The sequence below is a fragment of the Danio rerio genome, chromosome 19, assembly GCF_049306965.1.
Source record: "Danio rerio strain Tuebingen ecotype United States chromosome 19, GRCz12tu, whole genome shotgun sequence".
NCBI lineage: Eukaryota > Metazoa > Chordata > Actinopteri > Cypriniformes > Danionidae > Danio > Danio rerio.
Genome location: NC_133194.1, coordinates 7991030 through 8012027, shown reverse-complemented (window position 1 = coordinate 8012027; position 20998 = coordinate 7991030). Strand labels below are relative to the sequence as shown.

At 35.6% G+C, this 20998-nt stretch overlaps 1 protein-coding gene across 2 annotated transcripts; it reads right to left on the bottom strand.

The window, feature by feature from the left end:
- Nucleotides 1-669: 669 nt before the first annotated feature.
- On the bottom strand, nt 670-19825 carry flot1a (flotillin 1a). Of its 2 annotated transcripts, none has more exons than XM_005159441.5 (13): nt 19660-19825; nt 18007-18056; nt 17846-17921; nt 17662-17752; nt 15840-15983; nt 12667-12786; nt 10660-10755; nt 10417-10569; nt 8712-8893; nt 7643-7688; nt 5690-5827; nt 5385-5549; nt 670-3080 (listed from the first exon to the last, which is right to left on the bottom strand). In XM_005159441.5, exons 2-13 carry the CDS (start codon nt 18047-18049, stop codon nt 3063-3065), a joined length of 1272 nt encoding a protein of 423 aa, XP_005159498.1. In that variant the 5' UTR covers nt 18050-18056; nt 19660-19825; the 3' UTR covers nt 670-3062. The 2 variants fall into 2 exon arrangements, with proteins under 2 accessions (XP_005159498.1, NP_570988.1); NM_130913.1 differs by having other exon boundaries at nt 2775-2837; nt 19660-19717.
- Between the last annotated feature and the right edge of the window lie 1173 nt (nt 19826-20998).

The following is a 20998-nucleotide window of genomic DNA, read 5'->3' as shown; positions in this document are numbered from 1 at the left end:
TGATCATTTGGAATAAGAAATGTCTTATTTAAAAGACAAAGGCCTATAGACTACGTTTATTTAACCTGCGTCTCATTTCAGAGGTTGCTACTGTCCACCGGAGGTCGCATTTCAGTCACAAACTCATGCTTAGAGAGCCATCATGACTGAATGAATGAAATATGCTGTTTTCCACCGAGGCAACCCGGGGTGCTGAGATAATATTGGCTAAACTGGCATTGGGTGGGTTAAAGAAAACAAAACAAAGAGACATTCTGGCACACACATTATTAAAGCAGAATATCTGACTTCAGCATTACTTTTCAGATAAACAAGAATGCTCACTTGGCATGTTTTTTAAATATCTGCCAACATATTATGGTATTTTTATGCCTTAGAAGATTCAAAAACTTACATACAGCACCTGTAAGGGGGCTAATAGTATTGATCTTAAAATGGTGTTTAAATTTTTTTTAATCTGCTTTCATTCTAGCTAAAAAAAACTTTCTTTAGAAGGAAAATAAGAAATACTGTAAAAAATCCTTACTCTGTTATACATCATTTGGGAAATATTTGACAAAAGAAAGAAAATTAATAATGACTTTAACATTAACCTTCATAGCTCCAAACTCTACGAAAATGATGCTTGCGTTTAGTTTTTTAGGTTGACAGAGTGAGACCGAACAGATATGACTTTAGTTAAATGTTTATTTTAGTAGAGAGAGAGTTTACTTTAAGGCATTTATAGAAGCACAAATAGACAGTAAAGCAGTTTTGGTTTGTTAGTCTTTGCATGCATGTTGAAACTGCAACATTTCACATGAGTGATTGATATTAGTATATAGATACTGTATAAAATAGAAAAAAGCATCTATTGACAAATATAGGTTTTCTTACCCGCAACCTTATCCTACATAGTGTCTAATGCCCAAGCTAGAATACTAATAATCTATCCAAACATTACGGTATATGCTTAAAGGGATAGTTCACACAAAAATGAAACATCTGTTATCCCTTTATGGAGTTCTTTCTTCTGTTGAACACAAAAGAAGATAATTTGAAGAATGTTAGAAGTCTGTGACCATTAACTTCAATAGTAATAAAGGTTACAGATTTCCAACATTTTTCAAAATATCTTCTTTTAAGTCAAATGGAAAAAAGCACCTTTGGAAGAATTTGAGTAAAAGGGGAATGAAGTGAACTATCCCTTTAACAAACATCTTACCACAAATAGTAAATAAACAGGCCTTCATATTTAGCGTTCATAAGATGCATCAGAAATATCAGCCATAATAATCCATTAATCATGAAGAGTGTAAAAATGTGTGTCGTAAATGTGGGGTTAGTTCAGTTTGCGTTACGTAACAACATCTAGTAAACACCGTAACTGTGTATACATCGTAATAATGTTAGTAAATATTAAATGTAATGAACATATTATGACGTGTTTTATGAAATGTGCATTAAAAAAACAATATATTGTACTGACATTTAAACACTTAAAAAACAACATTCACAACAATCATGATGTAATCAAAGATTTACATAGTATAACCAATATTGAATACTGTATAATTAAAAACAAATCATCAACTAGAATCATATTTAATAAAAAGTATTGAACGTAATATCTCTTTTTATGTAATATTCAAGCCATTTTACATGGGTAGTTCACACAAAAATTCAAAATTGTCATTATTTTTTAACTCTTTACTTGTTATAAACCTTCTTTCATCTGTTAAACACAAAAAAAGATACTTTGAAGAATGTTAAAAACCTGTAACCATTGACTTCTATAGTATTTATTTTTCCTACAATTGAAGTCAATGGTTACCGGTTTTCCGCTTTTATCAAAATACGTCATCATGTTTATAATAATAATAATAATAATAAAACATTTTATTTAGGAATGCGCTGTTGTTAAACTCAAAGCCCTTCATATCAGTGTTTCTCAACCACGTTCCTGGAGGACCACCAGCACTGCATGCTTTGATGTCTCCTTTGTCTGTCACACCCATTACAGGTCTTTCAATCTCTACTAATGAGCTGAAGATCTGAATCAGGTGTGTTTGGTTAAGGACACATGGGGAAATGTGCAGATCTGGTGGTCATCCAGGAACGTGGTTGAGAAACACTGCTCTATATAACCACTCGTAAATAATGAGCAAATTTGAACTGTTGGGTGAACTATCCCTTTAAATAGTCTTTATCTAAATCCTCCGATGAACACAGATAAATAGAACAAACATGTTTCCCTGGTAAATCTAGTCCTAAAAAATTTGCTACATGGCCACAATATCATCAACATGGCCTTCTTTAGGACGAAACAGTACAGATTTCTATATTCAGACTCTTCAGTCAAGCGTGAAAACACTTCAAACGACAGCACAGAGCATTAAAATGACAGATCTGTCAAATAAATAGAATAATTACCGACCTACAGTTCTTCTAGACATATAAAGACACTCGATTGTTCGATATAATATGAATAAACACTTCAAACACTGGCAGTATCTTCAGAGTACTATTTGAACCTATAATAATGTAGTCGTGTCTAACAAATATAGCTAAAACACACACCGCTGAGGTAAAGTGAAAGTATTACACTCACAGAAACAGAAACGTGTTTCCCTTCAAGTTGCTTTGGCTTTTCCCATGGAAAGCTCAGCTATGATAACAGCTCTGAATGCACTGGCCACATGTAAAAGCACTCTATAGGGAAAAACGACTGGTGAATGTGATAAAAGCTGCGTCGACTAATGGCTTTCAGTGGATACTTGGACTTCACTGTCTTATTATGATTGCATTACAAAATATAAAGAACAGCTTTCTTCCCTGGAGGTTTTGATTTCAATGCACTTTGGGTTTTGGCAGCAAGGCAAAGACAGACAGGAAGTGGAGAGAGAGAGAAACATGGGAAACAATAGAGATATAGTGGAAGATAGGAATGATGAAGGTAGAAATGGACTTATTGAAAGAGGAGGAAGTTGGAGAAAACGAACATGAAGGAAAATGTGAGAAGTCAGAGAAAAATGTAAAAGATTTCTGAAGCATGCATACAGTATTCATGTCGGAGAACTGCTTCAGCCGGTTCGGGCCACCTAAAGAGAAAGAGAAATGCGGAGTCAGTAAATATATATATTTATGCACAAACTACATATTAATTAAATTAGGGACGGGCAGTATGACCAACATTTTAATTAATGGGATGTGAAAGTTTGTATCATGGTAACAATATTGTTCACGATGAAGTTTTTTTTTTTTAAAATAAAGGTAGTTATTCCAGAAAATGGAAAGAAAGGCTTTATGTACAGGGTTTAAACGGTCATGGAAAACCTGGGGTCTTTTCTTCGTACCGCGCTTAAATGATCTAAGATGATTTGGCAGATCCTGGATCTTTTAATCTTGATAAGTGATCTCTGGCTAATTTGGTTCTTCAAATAAGTTTGTGAATCAGATTAAAATATCTGGATAAACTGATCTGAGATCACTGCATGTGTTGTGAAGGACAGATATATTGATCCACAAAATTATGATCAGGAATGCAACAATTGGCTGACGGCACGGCAGCGTTATGACATCATCTAATTATTATTGAATTATCCATGTGAGTAAAATTACATCAAATTCATAGTAAATGATTTGAATGAATTTTCCACATTTGTGGTGAGCTGCAGGTTTTGCACTTTCATGTGTGGAGTGATTTAAGCAATTTATTTAGCTTTACATTTAGAGCTAATTTTCTTTATTAAAGTAGCCTAAGCCTATTCAAGTTTCTTAATTGGCATAAGGAATAACTGGCTGTTTAATTTAATTGAGCATCAAAAATAGCATTTTAATATTGGTAAAGGTGTCTGCAACATTTAAGAACCATTAAATCACCATCATATTATCTGTTAAAACATGTGCATGACTGCATAAATTATTTTCCTAAAAAAAAAAAAAACAGGTTTGAGCTACCAGACCTGTTGCTATGACTAAAATTCTGAGTTTTGAAGAACGAAACGATCCTGGATTGTTTCAAATCATCAATAACCAAATCCAGCTAACTGAGTAATCAATGTATTAAGAATGGACCCCCGGAAAAGTCTTAGAAAAACAGATAAACCAAACCCAGAAAGTTGTGGAAATTAGTTTACAAATATATAATTGAATACAAATCTATTCTATCCTTGGTCAAAAACGTGCTCTCACATTATTAGTGCTGTGTAAGCATAATCTAAATTAGTTTTACATAGATATAAATAGAAATTTTAACTAAATAGTTGCATGTTTTATTATATTGACGTAAAAAATTTGAACATTCATTGTTTTTCTTATTATTTACAATGTATACGTAGAAATTACATGACACATTAGATCCTAGCAATTTACTTGAAAGTCCTAGATAAGTCACCGAATTTTAGTAACAAAATTGTGTATGAACCCTGTATCTAACACATCAGCTTGAATATTAAAGAAAAGAAGTGGAGTTGATCTCCTTTGCTAATTTTGTATTTTGTTTTGGACCTTATAAATATAGTAAACAAAATATGACTTTACATGAAACAACAAATGCCACTGTGTGTAACATTTCAGTTTTTATAAACATTCCTTAAGTAACATCTTCTTACAATATCAAATATATGTAACTGGAAAAAAAAGGTATACATGAAAATATAAATATGTAAACACTAAGGAAATATCTTTTCCTTAAAAAAAAATAAAATCGTGTATAAATATATAGAAACTAAGCGAGCACTTCTTGTTGAAAACATGGAGTGTCTTTCTAAGCCTCACGCATGGCACACGTGCATTAGCCACGCCCACTTATTTACATTTTATGTTTCTATCCACATTTATTTACAAGCACTGTATGATGTTACATAAACCAAAGGTTAAGCAGCCATCTTGGTACTGTTTTTATACTGTTTTATGATTACTTTGTTTTTGTTTTTTTATGTACTGCTTGACCCATAATGTTTTTTAGCCAACTATATTAACCTTGTTCTTCACATGCGAGTAGGAGCAGCCATTGAAATATTTTTGACTCAAGACTTCTAGTTCAACTCCATTGATTTTTTTAACATTAAAAACAGCTTGTTATGCTGCTTGTGCTTGATGGTGCAAACTGATCTTTCAACATTATATTATTCTACTTTTTATCTAGCCTTGAACACACTTGTTTGTAGAACAAGTAGTTTGACCGTTTTCTGCCATTTATTATGCCTAGTCCATTTCTACCTTAGGCAACTGAATCAAAAGTTCTAAGTTCTAAAACAATCGCAAAAACAAGCGCACTTCCACAATGAAGAATAAGGTCAATAGTGTAAACAATATAGTATCAACATATTCACACTCCAGTACAGTCACTTGTATTAAAACTACTTTAGTGTATAATTTGAAATAATAATAATGATTTTGACCTGGGAGATGTTAACGCCGGTCAGTTTCTCGATGGTTTCAGGCAGTTTGGTCATGATGTCGAGGACTTCGCCTGTCAGTTTAGCAGCACCAATCTCTGAACCTCCGCTGGAGACCATAGTCACCTTATTTGTAGCTGACAGAGGCTTACTGATCTCATCAGCCATCTAATGAAGAGAAAACATACAATTTACCATTAATACAGGACATCAACTCAATCAACTGCTTTCTGCTTATGTTGACTTGCAAAACGTTTCTATATTGCCTCCACACATGCAGAGAAGTCAACTCAAATATTGCGTCTTACCATTGGAAGTTTCTCCAGCAGCATGTCCACCATTGCACCTTCTTTGTAGTGCTGGAAGGCTTCAGCTTTCTTTGCCATCTGCTCTGCTTCAGCACGACCTTTAGCCTCCACAGCGTACGCTTCTGCCTCTCCTCTCACCTGACCACAGTAAATTGAGTTCATATCTGAATTTACCCCAGAATATCATCATCTGCCTTTATTTTCTCACTTTCCACTTGTTTGAGTTCCTTCTTTTGTTGAACACCAGATTATTTTGAAGAATGCTGGAAACTAGTATCCATTGACTTCCATTGTACTTCCAGTGGCTAACTTGTTCCAACAATCATCAAGATATCTTTGTGTTCAAAAGAAGAAACTCAAAACTCTGAACACTTGAGTAAATAGTGAGTAAACTTTTATTTTGGGGTAAACTAACCCTTAAAGTTAAAAACATATTTATTTACTTAAGTTTTTCGTCTTGTTCATAATTATTTGTCATACATACACTGCAAAAATCCTTTTCTTCAATTTTTTTTGTCTTGTTTTTAGTCCAAATATCTAAATAGTCTTCAATCTAGAAGCATTTTCTAGACCAGCACAAGTTAGGCTGCATTTACACTGCAGATCTTGATGGTCAATTCCGATTTTGTGACTGTATCCGATTTGTTTGCTGACCTGCTTACATCATCTTTCAACACACGGCAGAGACGCAATGATCAGGAAAAAAAAAAGCAGGCGCTGACTAACAGCTGATAATTAAAGAGTCTATAATAAATATAATATAATGTCTATGGCATGATTTATGCATGTGATGTATGCACTAGTTTATATTGGTTACGTGGCGGACACTGCTCTCTCTCGCTCTCGTTAACATGCTTATACCTGTGCTATACAACAATATAAAAGCTGTTTTAGTCCTCGTGTATGAGATTTAAGGTTTGCGTCTCTGCTGAGGTCTGTTCTGAAATGAAAGTGTCAGACTTGACGTCACTCGCTACGGTTTTTAATGACGTGCGACTCTCATTGACAGGTGAAAATCCGTTCTACCTGCTTACACTGCAGACACGAGAACACAGATCTGATTCATATTGGATAAATTTCCACATATGAACAAGGCTTGAATCTGATTTGAGTAAATTGGAGTCCATGTGATTTGTTCCTGCTTACATGTACATGGGCCATATCAGATCTGTGCCACATGGGAGAAAACAAATCGGAGTTTATTCACTCGAACAGTGCAGTGAAAATGCGGCCTTATTGTCTTGTTTTCAGAAATAATATGCCAAAATTAAGTAGGTTTTTCCTTTAATTCCTAGGCCTTGGTGACCACATATGTGGACAGCACATGTGAGTTCTTAAGTGACTATTTAAAATATTTAGAATGTTTTATATTTTGTTACAGACATACAGTGTCATCCTTCATTTTGCAGCATATGAAATGTCCCAAACACTATTTTTAACTGTCCAAAATGGGGAAAAAATTTTTTTTTTACTCTCTGAAAGTCAAAATATGTTCAAAAATGTTCCATGTTAAACATGCATTACAAAACAGGCAGGAAAAAGTGTTTTATGTAAATCCGGACCACAAATCCACATATTTGGACATCATTTTTCTCTTAAAGTACATCACATCAAAAGATGATACTTAGGTTTTATTCTGAGTAGGTTCCAATAAGCCCATATAGCAAAGAAAAATAAAAATGCATGTAAAAAAAACACCTTTGGCCTTAAGACGTTAAAACAAGCAAAGTAATTGTGTTTTTCCTTTTGATATGAGATTATTTAGCTTGTTTTATGCAAAAAAAAAACCCTACTTAATTTTGGCATATTATTTCTGAAAACAAGAAGATGCTTTTTGCTTGCGTAGAAAATTCTTCTTGATCAAATACTTTTTTAGAAATTTGGACTAGAAACAAGACAAAAAATGTAAGAAAAGCATGCTGTTCTGAATGACAAATATGATAAATCGCTTACTCTGATGGATTCAGCCTCTGCTTCTGCCTCCATGATGAGCTGAAGGCTGTTGAAGAGCATTAAATGGTCAAGTTAGTGTCAGGGTAGTGTAATGGGCTGTTGAATTATTAGAAAATAATGCACATTGGAATCAACTGTTTCCCTCATACTGCGTTAATGTTACGGCAATCACAGGCATTGATCTAATTCTGTATTTTAAGACATTTGTCTGGTTTTTGTCTACGAAACAACTGTGTGTAGGAAAGTTTCTTAGGCCATGCCCTCACGTACATGGGTACTTTTTTTTTTTTTTAAGTTTTCCCCGCTTTAGTTTAAAAAAGAATCCACATGAGAACACAAAAATGCTCTGTGATGCATGTTAAGGGCACACCGAAACCAAAAGGCAGAGATAATGACACTTTTAGTCTGGTTAAGTTTTTGTCGCTAGTAGATTCTATATACAAGACAACGCAAACTTGAGAACAGAAGTGGATTTTCATTTGTGCCTTGGTGCATTTGCCACGTATTTGCAACATTTTAATTTTCTGCATTTGCTATGAACCTAGCCGAGTTGCCCTTTTAGAAAGGAAAAAAGAGCGTACACGCTGATGTGATGAGGTAAAAACTCCAGTTATAGTGTCCACATGACCACACTGTACCTGGAGTTTCAGAATGTCTTCACCCTTAGCTGGAGTTTTCATAAAATTTTTGTTTTAGTCACACGTTTTCGTGCAGAGAAACAGCAAAACTGTGGAAAAAGATGCGTTTTTGAAAATACCCATGTTCGTGTGGACAGGGCCTTACACTTCTCATGCAAATCCTTGTGTTTTGATTAGATCTGTGACTTTTGTAGGCGGTACCGTAACCTAAAATAATAGAAATTGTTAGGTGTAGTGGTGATGTAACTGTAATGCAGTTTAGTTGTGCGTTTGTTATATAAAATAATCACAATTAGCATGATGACACTGGTGCAAAATTGTTAGTGTCATATCTATCTATGACGATTTGAGGAAATGTTGGCGTTTGTTTAAATTCACTTTCATTTTCTATTTTAAGTAAACGTAAGAAGTTGAACTGGTGCGTATCTCACCGCTCGGCTTCAGCCAGTTTCTCCAGGCGGTATCGCTCGGCCTCGGCGGGCTTCTTGACTTTGGCCTCCAGCTCCTTCTCTTTGCGTGAGATCTCCTGCTCCTGCAGCGTGATTTGTTGCGATCGCTCCACCACCAGCACCTGCATCTTCTCCTCCTCGATCCGCTGCTTTGTCTTCGCCACCTAGACAAAAGTACAGCACAGTGTTTTTGCAGTGGATTGTGAACACGTAAATTTCAAGTAGATGTAAATTTCACTAATTTTGTAGGTTATTTCCAGACTTTATGAATAAGTAGTTCATCAGACATGAGGATCTAATCCTAAATTATACATGTTCTTTAAATACTGTTGTTTTATTGTTAGCGGTTGTGCGAGTTTTCTGATCACCAGAAGGTTAAGCAAAGGGCTTAGATCTCGACCATGCGAAAAAGTAGTGAAGTCGTGAATAAATGACATAAAAGGTAGTTGAGAGAAACATGTGGAAGATTTGAAGGAACAAAACACGCTATTATCAGACGGAGCATCATCAGTATTTATTTTTTAGAGCAGTGGTCACCAAACTTGTTCCTGGAGGGCCGGTGTCCTACAGATTTTAGCTCCAACCCTAATTAAACACACCTGAACAAGCTAATCAAGGTCCTGCTAGGTATACTTGAAACATCCAGGCAGGTGTGTTGAGGCAAGGTTGGAGCTAAACCCTGCAGGGACACCGGCCCTCCAGGACCAGGATTGGTGACCCCTGTTTTAGAGTAAAATATTGATTTCATTTTAGTCTCTTAGATGCGCTGTGGTTGTGTGTGAGACCATGTTGGACACAAATATATGCAACAAGCATAGGTGAAGTGACATATTTGTCCTATTTTCTCTATTTTATAAATATGATATCTGCATATTCTTTGTGTCTTTGTGATTTTTTGTTTTGTAGAACAGGCTGTATGTCCATATATGTGAACTTAATTTCCGGAGCTATCATCATAACGTACACATGAAAACTCACAGCATGTTCACGAATCACGACAATCCGTTAAAATAAAAGTCTAGTTTAATTTTACTTTTTAAAGGGTTAGTTCGTGCAAAAATGTCTTTTTCTTATGTTGAAGATATTTTGAAAAATGTTGGAAACCTGTAACCATTGACTTCCATAGTATTTGGAGTGTTAGTATGAGTATTTTCAGTTTACTTCAGGTTATCTTCTTTTGTGTTCCTCAGAAAAAACTCATAAAGATCTGGAACCACTTAAGGGAATGTAAATAGAGTATTTTTTCGTTTTTTGTGAACTAACTCTTTGAGTAAAAAAAAAACTTAAAACATTTTATAGGGTTCCTAAAATTTCAATTTTGTTGACTTTTATATCATTTGTTGTTTACAATAAAGTGGACATGACTTTTTTTTTTTTATAATTATTTTTTCGGGATTTTCATCTTTATTTTTGATAGTACAGTAGAGAGAATTGACAGGAAGCATGGGGAGCAGAGAAAGGGGAAGCATAGGACCGCGAGGCGGAATCGAACCCGGGTCGCCGCTGGACATGACTTTTGATTACTAAATATATTTTAGTACAAAGTGAAAATGGAGCAACGGTATCCAAAAGAAATCAAATAATAATAATCAAATGAATTCCATAGAGCCCTACTAATATGTGTTTTAAGGACTAGAAGGTCTATTAGATCATAAAGGGCTACCAAAAGTCTTTTCTGTGTTTTTACCTGGAGCTGATAGGCCATTTCAGATTCCGCTTTTTTGGTGAAGACCTCAATGTCGTAGATGGCCTTCTTCAGCTCGTAGTCTCTCTGCGCTTTAGCCATCTCGATCTCATTCATGTACTGAGCAGACACCTTCTCCTGCATAGCATGAGCCTCCTATAAGAGAAAGTGAGAAATGAAGAGGTATAATCAAATACTTATGAGGTGATATTTAGAAAGTAGCCTGTATTTAGAGGAAAGTCTCACCCTGATTACTGCATCTCTTTTGTTCTTAGCTTCACCGATACGAGCATCCTTCTGCACTTGTGCAGTACGGGCCTTTCCCAAAGAGTGCAGGTAATCCTGAACAACAACAAAAAAAGACTTGATTCAACACATCTCGTGGTTTTAAGCCATTTAAAGGATTATTTCACCCAGAAATGACAATGTCTTCTCTCCTGTTGTTTAATAGTATGGTTAGCTAAGCATAAACAATTGAATCGAATTAGACCATTAGCATCTCACTCAATAATAAAAAGAGTTTCGATCATTTTCCTGTTTAAAGCTTGACCCTGTACTTTTTATTTTCTGTCTGTCTTAGTGTATGATGAATCTACAGACAGGTCAAGCTTTAAATGGGAGAATTATTAAAACTTTTTTTTTTAGCTAGAAGCTAATGGTCTAATCTGATTCAATGATAAAGGATTGTTTCATTATATTCATCTTCTTTCATGTTGTTTAATAATATGGTCTGCACCACGCTCTTGCTTTGTTTAGGTTGTTGGCAGCTTATTTCAAGTATATTAAATAGTTTGGTTTTATTTTACATTCTTCATTAAGCAAAACTCAAGGCATTCCCCACTGTGTAAAAACCATTTACTACCTCCACCCTCTTTAAAGTCTTCAATCACCTTTAAGTCATTAATTATTCAATTTTCAACCATTAAAGAGTCATATTACTTCCATATACATATTGGACAATATTGATCATGAGATGTATCACATCCTCAAAAAGACATCACCGTCATTAAAGAAAAAGGATAGATTGTTCAGAAAACTCACATACAAAATCATGTAATCATCAGTTATTCTATTTCACCATCACCCAAACTGTATAACAATGAAAAATCCAACAACTAAAATCATCAAAATATACAGTCATTGTTTTCTACATTGTAAATTAAAGATCTGAAACCTTTGTGGTTTTCTTTCCTGAAAAAAACAAGTAAAATAAAAACCCATTAATATGAAATATTTATATGAGTGCAGATCACTACTACTTCCATTCCGACTCCTATTACCTTCGTTCCTCTTCAGAACACAAATTAATATACTTTAGATGAATCCTGGAGCTCTCTGACCCTACACAGACAGCAGTAATACTAGGCTAGAGTGCAGAAAGAAACTAAAAACCTTGTCGAAACATTTCATGTGACTTCGGTGATCCAGCTGTAATCATATGAAGCTCCAAGAACACTTTTGTGTGCTCAAAAACTGCAAATATGACTTTGTTCTCCTCCAGGGCCGGAGTGGGACTCCTTTTCAGCCCTGGAGTTTCAAGCTTCAGACCGGCCCACCTCAGTTCACGACTGACTATATTGAAATAAGGTCATTTCCAATTCAGTTGCTAATTAAACTATCACGTCTTTTTTGAGAAAACAGCTGCTTTAGAACTTCAAATGTTCAACAACCCTGACAGTATTTTATGTCTTAACAATAAAAATGCAAAAACAAATTACTCAGACGAGGATCAAACCCGGGTTGGTGGTGTTGAAACCTAACGTGCTAACCACTCGACCACAACAGTTACATGACAATCAACCTGCAGGCTGCATGTTGATCACGAGGCTGCGAGAAAATAGATAAAAAGAGCAGAGCTGCGGTAAAATATTGAATAAGAAGACTGTGGTCAAGTAAATAAATACATTCATTTAAAAGTGTGACTGCTGTAAGCAACAGATTCTGGAGCTAGGGACACCGGCCCTCGCGGCCAAAAAATGGACCGGCCCACCGGGAATTCTCCCGATCCTCCCGATTAGCCAATCCGGGCCTGTTCGCCTCTATCTGTCGCATTTGGTCAGGGTGTAAGTTTACTACAGGAATGAGGGAGCTCTAAGATTTGATCTAAAATATCTTAAATTTTGTTACAATGATGAATGAAAGTTGTGGTATTGAAACGACATAAGGGTAATTTGTAATTGTTCATTTTTAGGTGAACTAACCCTTCAAATACTGAAATTGATAAACACGGTGACACAAATAGGGCTAACAGACCTGGTCATCGTGAACGTCTTTGAGTGTGTAGCTGACCACACTGATGCCCATGTTCACCAGGTCAGATGAAGCCACCTTGAACACCTGCTCGGAGAACTTCTTGCGGTCTTTGTAGATCTCCTAAAGATGTCAAAGAAGTGTTAAAGTACTCAAGAAATCAAACTAAACATGATTTTGTTAGCTCACATTGCCAGATTTTTGTTGAACAATTAATCTCTTCATGTCATTAAGAAAAAAAACAGTTTGCCCTTCTAATCTTTAATTAAAATCTGAAAATGCACTTCCTGTTTGTTTTCAGTTTAATTTTTTAGATTAAGTGATTTTGAGGTAATGGGCATGGCTTACACACTTAACCACGCCCCTTCAACTGTCAGTTTTGACAATAAAAAAATGGTGACAAGGTGGCGTCTGTTAGGTTGTAATAATTCTTTCAAAACCCTGTTGCTGATCTTTCCTTTTTTTTTTTCCTTTTGTTTTTTATTCGTTTTAACAAAACGGAACAAACAGATCAGCAGAGGCATCACATACAACTTTTTCATTCTTCTTATACAGTCGTTTTATAGTACAGGTTACTCTCCCATTTGCCCCCACCCCAACCCACCTGTAAAAGGTACTGTATTATAAGCATAAACACCAACATAGTTTCCTTCAAGTCCATATGATTCAGCCTTTTACAATCTGTAATGTGCGGTCCAAACTAAATATTACACATATATAATATACATATACATGTACATATATTGAAAAAAATAAAGTAATAATAAAAATAAAAATATAAATAAGGGGAGGGGGGTTCGAACTCATTGCAAAGCATTTTCTAGCAAATTATATATTTTCTGTATTCTTATATATAAACAATTTTGACCAATTTTTATAACATTTATCCATGTTTAGTTTTAAAGAAAAGGTGAGTTTCTCCATTTCAAACATATTATCTACAATTGTTATCCACTCATCCTTTGTTGGTGGAATCTCTTCCAACCATTTCTTGGTTATTACTTTTTTACTAGCAACTAATAGTATTATGAGAAGGTATTTGTCTTGTGCATTAAAATCGGTTTGTATGTTTCGTAAATATATAGTACCAAAGCTATGATCAATCTTAAAACCCAGTATTGATTCAATTTCAGTGACCACCATTAACCAATAAGATTGGATTGCTGGACAATTCCAGAATATATGATAATAATCAGCCATAAAATTGTTACATCGTCTCCAGCAACGTGGAAGTTACCATTCTGTGAGTTGCTGATCTTTCTGAATGAAACGTTTACTTTACTACATCCATTCAGTCCAAGCCACGCCCACTGTTTTCTTTTTTAATATTCTGTTTCCCTAGTAACTGCATCACAATACAGAAAAAAAATAACAATCGCAGCGTCCGGTTCATGCGAACTTTAAAGTCACTACACTGAATAATGTTTATAATAATTCAGTGAATTTATTGGAGAACCAGTAACTGCACCATAGTTGTGGCAGAACTGGAAGATATACATTTACACTGCATTAAATGACTAATGTAGACATGTATTCATGGAATATAATTACAGTTAATTATTGTTATAATTATTATAAAGCTATAACATATCGTGAAAGAGCAGGGGTGTAACCCCGGTGTCCTGGCCAAAGTCCCTCTATCCGATCATGGCCTCCCAATCATCCCCTTCAACCGAATTGGCTCTATCACTGTCTCTCCACTCCTCCAACAGCTGGTGTGGTGAGCGCACTGGCGCCGTTGTCCTGTGGCTGCCGTCGCACCATCCAAGTGGATGCTGCACACTGGTGGTGGTGTGGAGAGACCCCCATCATGATTGTGAAGCGCTTCGGGTGTATGGCCATACACAATAAATGCGCTATATAAATACACATTACATTACATATGGATTTGTATTCATAATTAATGCATTCAGGCTAGTGTTTATCATAGAAACCACTTAGTTACTGGTTAGGTTGTAACAACATGGTAATGGGATGATATATGCACATTTTAACCTATGATTATGATCACCTAAAGATTTATATACAAAAACTTCTTTCAATACGAGTTTTCTAAATATGAATAATGTGAATATTATATCTCAGATTTGTGAAATGTTGATCTGGTTGACATGTTTGTGATGTTCTGACAAAGCGCCACAAAAGTAAGCTTACTGTTTTTGTTTACTTTTCACTCAAAATGTTAAGACCTTTAAACCATACCTGTCAACACTTCAGTTTTTTTCCGCGAGTCTCCTGTATTTCACACTCATCTTCTGCCACTCTGCCGTTTTGTTATTTCTTCCAGAAAACTCCCATAATTACATTTCAACCTTTTGGTACTCCTCAACTTTGGTATAATCCCGCTGCTAGAGCATGGTCAATGGTTCATTTAGTAACACCACAAACCCGCAACAGCCCCCGCCTACACCTTTATTACTTGGATACTACCATCACGTCTATTCTCCCATCCCAATTACATTTATCATGATGACCATCAATATCGACTGATACAGAATATTTTATTGTGATATTTTTATCACCTTTACACAGGAAAAATATTGAAACTTTTTTTTTTTTAACGAAATGCTAATGGTCTAATCCAATTCAATCATTTATGCTAAGCGAAGCTAAAAGTGCTCTAGTCAGACCTGGAGATCAGCTGAATGGATACAAAAATGGCAAAACTCAACTAAACTCAAATAAAACAATCTGCCTTTAAACTTGATATGAATAAAGATTTTACATTGATCATGATAATCATTGATATTGACTGCTACAAAATTTATATATATATATATTTTGTGTTCAAAAGTATATGAAACATGCAATACAGATTTTGAACTTTTTCTTTATTATATACAAACAAATAAAACTTGTTGCACGCATATACATTTAGGTTCTATTAAAATATATTTATAATATTAAAATAAAATACAAATAAATAATAATATACAAAAGGAATTAGGAGAAGGAAAGAGAGAGATCAGGGAAAGTTCTACTCCAAAAATAACGAAGGGTTTATTTTTTAATGTGATCTAAAATAGCTTGCCAAGTACGATAAAACATATCAGTACTTTCTTTTTGAAACAAAATATTTTATAGTGATGTTTTATTTGGCTGTATTACCCATTCCAAATACGCAGAGTGCCATATTTTTGCATGATGAGCACTGTTTGCACACTGTATGCATTTACCTCCACAGTGAGGTGAGCAATGATGGCTCTCTGGTGGCCCTCCAGCGTTTCCAAGGCGATGTGGGCAATTTCACTGTCTGACTTGCCCAAAAACATCTGACACGCTGCAGCCAACATCTGCTTATTCTGTCCTTGAATCTTCATCTGAGGGAGAGAAACAATTCTGTTTGTCCATATAAAAATCAAGAACATCTGACTATCTACAGAAAGATTAAAGAAACACTCCACTTTTTTCATAAATAGACTCATTTTACATCTCCCCTAGAGTTAAACATTTCAGTTTTACCATTTTTGAATCCATTCAGCCAATTTCCAGAGCACTTTTAGCTTAGCTCATTGAATCAGATTAGTCCATTAGCATCTCGCTCAAAAAGAAAAAGTTAATTTTCCAGCTTGACCCTTTACTTTTCGATTTTCGTTGGTCTTGGTACATGATAGAACTACTGAAGATAGTACAGAAGCTTCAAATAGGAGAATTATCCAAACTTTTTTTTTTTGTGAGCCAGATGCTAATGTTCTAATCCGAATCAATGATTTATTAGCTAAGACAATGTAACCCCGCCAGTCCTACGCTACCCAACCCACTCCGAGCTGGTATCGAACCGGCGACCTTCCGCATGGGAGTCGCGTGCTCTAACAAGGAGGCTAGAGACCATGGCCTCTAGTGTCAGTCGCTAGAGCACCTTTACAGGTCAGAGGAGTGAGGTTTACCTGCACAGTACACACTAGCTGGCCTCCGTTACACTCACCCCCGTTAAGGCTGATTTATACTTCTGCGTCAAACACCGGCGTATGCTACAGTGCTGACGCATAGCCCTTCGCCGTGGCCGTCACTGACGTGCACCTCTCAAAAAATGTAACTACACGTCGCAACGATGCGTAGCGCAAGCTCTGTGATTGGTCGGCTTGGTAGCGCTGACGAGTCGGGGCGGGACCGGGAGCTGCACAAATGCCGCGAACCCAATGTAGCGATTGTTTACAAGTGTGAAGTCCCGTGAAGGAGCTCGGGATGGAAAGTTTTGTTTTGTGTTTACCTCATAGTTAAAGTTGTTGCTCGTCCGCCAGTTCCTGCCTCAAAATGAGCGAGTTTGAGCCACTTGTACATCCCGGAAGTGTTCAGGAAAAGCAAAAAAGCAGCGAAGAAACTCGACACAGGAACATTTACACCTCACTGCCAACTAGCGTTTCGGAAGTGTTAATGCAGACCAACAGAGACAGCGCGCAGAAGTATAAATGCACAGCCACGCGCGTTGCATGCGCCGTGGGTTACGCCGGTCACTTGACGCAGAAGTATAAACCAGGCTTAAACCTCACTCCCATCCGGGTCACGGCACCAATGTAACCCCACCGGTCCTACACCGCCCAACCCGCTCCGAGCTGGTATCGAACCGGTGACCTTCCGCATGGGAGTCGGTTGCTCTAACAAGGAGACTAAAGACCATGGCCTCTAGCGTCTGTCGCTAGAGCACCTTTAGAGGTCAGAGGAGTGAGGTTTACCTGCACAGCACACACTAGCCTCCGTTACTCTAAGCTAAAAGTGCTACCACCAGATCAAAAGTAAGACTAAATAGATAAAAAAATGCTAAAACTCAACTGTTTAACTCTAGGTGACCTGTAAATGAGCCTATTTCAAATATATATATATATATATATATATATATATATATATATATATATATATATATATATATATATATATATATATATATATAATAAAAGACAATCTGGGACATTTTAAATAAACAAAAGAACATTTCGAATTTCCTAAACTTTAGATTATGTTTGCAGCCTATTTGAGAGTGTGTGCATGTTAATTATTAACCTGTGCGATTCCAGTGACGGAGATGGGCACTCCATGACGTGTGTACACTTTGTCGCTTTTTACATTCAGCGTCAGAGTATTCAGAGAGATCCTGAGATCGAAAAGAAAGATAGAAAAAGATCATACTCGTTATGAAAACCATGCATGCAATAATATACAAACAGACACACAGAGAGGATCATACCTTTGAATCTGCTGGACGCATGGAAAAACAAACACTCTCCCACCAGAGATCATGACTGGTGGAGAACGGCAGAAACCTGAAATTGAAGTCACGTCATGCAGGTTAAGATGTTTTTATGTTCTCTACTGGATATATAGACACATGGTGATATTTAGTCTTACCTGACACCACCATTGCCTCATTGGGACCGCAGGTATAAAACATTTTTAGACTGTTGAGAAAACAGAAAGATGAAAACAGCAGAATACAGTTACAATCACTAGGGAACTATACAGTTGAAGTCAGAATTATTAGCCCCCTTGTTTATTTTTTCCCCCAATTTCTGTTCAACAGAGAGAAGATTTCTTCAACACATTATTAATAACTGATTTATTTTATCTTTGTCATGATGACAGTAAATAATATGACTAGATATTTTTCAAGACACTTCTATACCGCTTAAAGTGACATTTAAAGGCTTAACTAGGTTAATCAGGTTAACTAGGCAGGTTAGGATAATTAGGCAAGTTATTGTATACCGATGGTTTGTTCTGTAGACTATCAGGAAAAAAATAGCTTAAATGGGCTAATAATTTTGTCCTTAAAATGGCTTTTAAAAAATTTAAAACTGCTTTTATTCTAGCCGAAATAAAACAAATTATAAAAACAAATGTATTAATATTATTAAACAACAAATACATGACAATAGAACAAACAAAACAATGCCACAGTGATAGAAGGTAAATAATACTAACAAAAAATAACAGTACAAAAAATAAAAGAAATAAAACAAACACAAAAAACAAGAGTATAAATAATGAAATAAAATTCTTACAATAACAAACAAGCAGGACCTTTACATTAATCAAAAAAATGAAGTAAACAGAGCACAAATGGACAGTTTTAATGGCTTTTCTATGAGCAATATGTTGAATACTACAAAAGCCATTTATCAGTTCTTTATAAAACAAAGTGAAGCAGGGTTTTTTCTTTGAAAATTTTCGCTTATGATTACAAAAAACAAAATTCATAGATTAATAACAAAAACATTATTTAGATTATCATAATTAAAATATGCAAACATTACGTTTTCAAAACGCAAATTAAAATTAAATAATAATTTTTTTATAAAGACAGAAGCATCATACCAAAGTTTAACATAACCACAGTTTCCAAATGCAAAGAACAAAAAAAGCAATTTATATCAATCAATATCCTTTTAAAATTCGCATTCCTCCTCAATCCCTGTCATACATTTAGCAAAGCTTAAGTAGCTTTATCGATCGCTGCTTCTCGGAAATGGTGGGCTTGCCTTGATAATTAAGTTAAGCATAAACGGAAGAGGAATACAAATACAAGAAACATACAAGAAATACCTGCCAGAGCACTAAATGTGACAGATGAAAAATTAAGTGCATTTCTACTAATTTGATATCAAATACACAACCGTTAATTATAATTTATTTCGTAGATTCTTTGAATGAAAAAAAAATGCATTTTTACGTATTATATCGTCTCTCTAGTCTCACGGGCTGGGCGCATTGGGAGGTGCCTCCATAATTATATTAGAGCTATAATATTCATATTTTTTAAACGTTGCCTAATATCGTACCCTACTGAAAGAACAAAAGCAAAATGTATTTTCTTTGTCGAATAAAAGCCAAAACTTGAAAAACAACGAACAAATAAACAGTATTTCGCCTATAAATTCGCTATATTGAATAGCAGTCAATGGAATTCATCCAGTGTTTACATCCAGCGCGTCACGACAGCGTAAAAGCTCTTGAAGAATAATCAGTTGAAAAAGAAAAATATCTGTGAGGAAAAAATCTTACCGTTGGCTGAATGATTAGTAAATATCAGTAGGGTTATTTATAACACGATTGCTGTTTTTTTCTTAACGGTGCAAGACAAGAGACGCAGTAATCCAGCAGCCTGTAACCATTAGCAGCGTATGATGATGATGGTGGAGGCGCCCCGCCCGGATCACACACTGGCGCCATCTCACGGTCAGAGATAAACCTTTCTTATTGTGGGCTGCAAAATAGTGATAATATATCTTAAAGCACTTGCCTTATCTTAAAGAACTTGCCTCAACACACGTGCCTGGAAGTTTTTATGTATGGCTAGTAAAAACTTGATTAGGGGTAGGATTGGAGCTGGGACATGTCTGAGAAAACTTTTGATGCCCCCTGTCTTAAAGGATGACTTCACCCAAAAATCTAAATTCTGTCATCATTTACTCAGCCCTTTACTTGTGTCAAACCTTTATGAGTGCCGTTCTTCAGTTGGACACAAAAGAAGATATTTGGAAAAATATTGGAAACCTGTAACCATTGACCTCCACAGTATTTGAAACCACTTGAGGAGAGTAAATAGTGAGAATAAATTTTCACTTTTTTGTAATCTTTTCCTTTTAAAGATCAGTTTATATCTAGAATAAGAAAATACATTATTTATTCATGCCTTTGCCATCCAAGATGTGATTTCGTTCTTTAATGGGAAAACATTCCAGTGTTTTTCTGTATTATGTGAACTGTGGTGCTGAGTGGTTTAAACTTACAAATTGCAGTTTGCCAAAAACATTTTATTGTTGTTTTATTTACTTGAAAACAATAGCTAGCCGTTGGCACCAGACTAACTAGCAAAACAACAAGCTAGGTAGTTAACGTTAGCTCATCTTAAGCTTTTATAACTGTACAGTGTTCTTTCATCAGAGAAGCATATGACTCATTATTTACATAAATGTTTGTCGTTTAAAGTCAAAATCAAGTAATGTGTATGAGTCAGCATAACGTGAACTTACCTGATATAAAATGAGAACTGCATAGTCGAGCATTTTCAATTAGGTCCTCACTCCATTCAGCTCTTTTAATGGCTGTTAGCTGAAGACGTCTGCGGTTGGCATTAAAAGCAGTGTAGGTAGGTGATATGTGATAAAATCGATAAAATTTTCTATTTTTTGATTTTCGATTTTGGCATTCTACTGCACAACACGACATGTTTTCTGTTTGTCTTTTGCAACCGGTATGCGCAGTTGAACCCTTGTGACGTCATGCGTGATGTAGGCTGGTAATTCATCTATAGGAAAGACAAATGGGGAAATAAACACTGTTAACATGAGGTGTGTTTCAATCAGCTTCCAAGCTCCCGAGGTCGTTCATCAGTAGGACA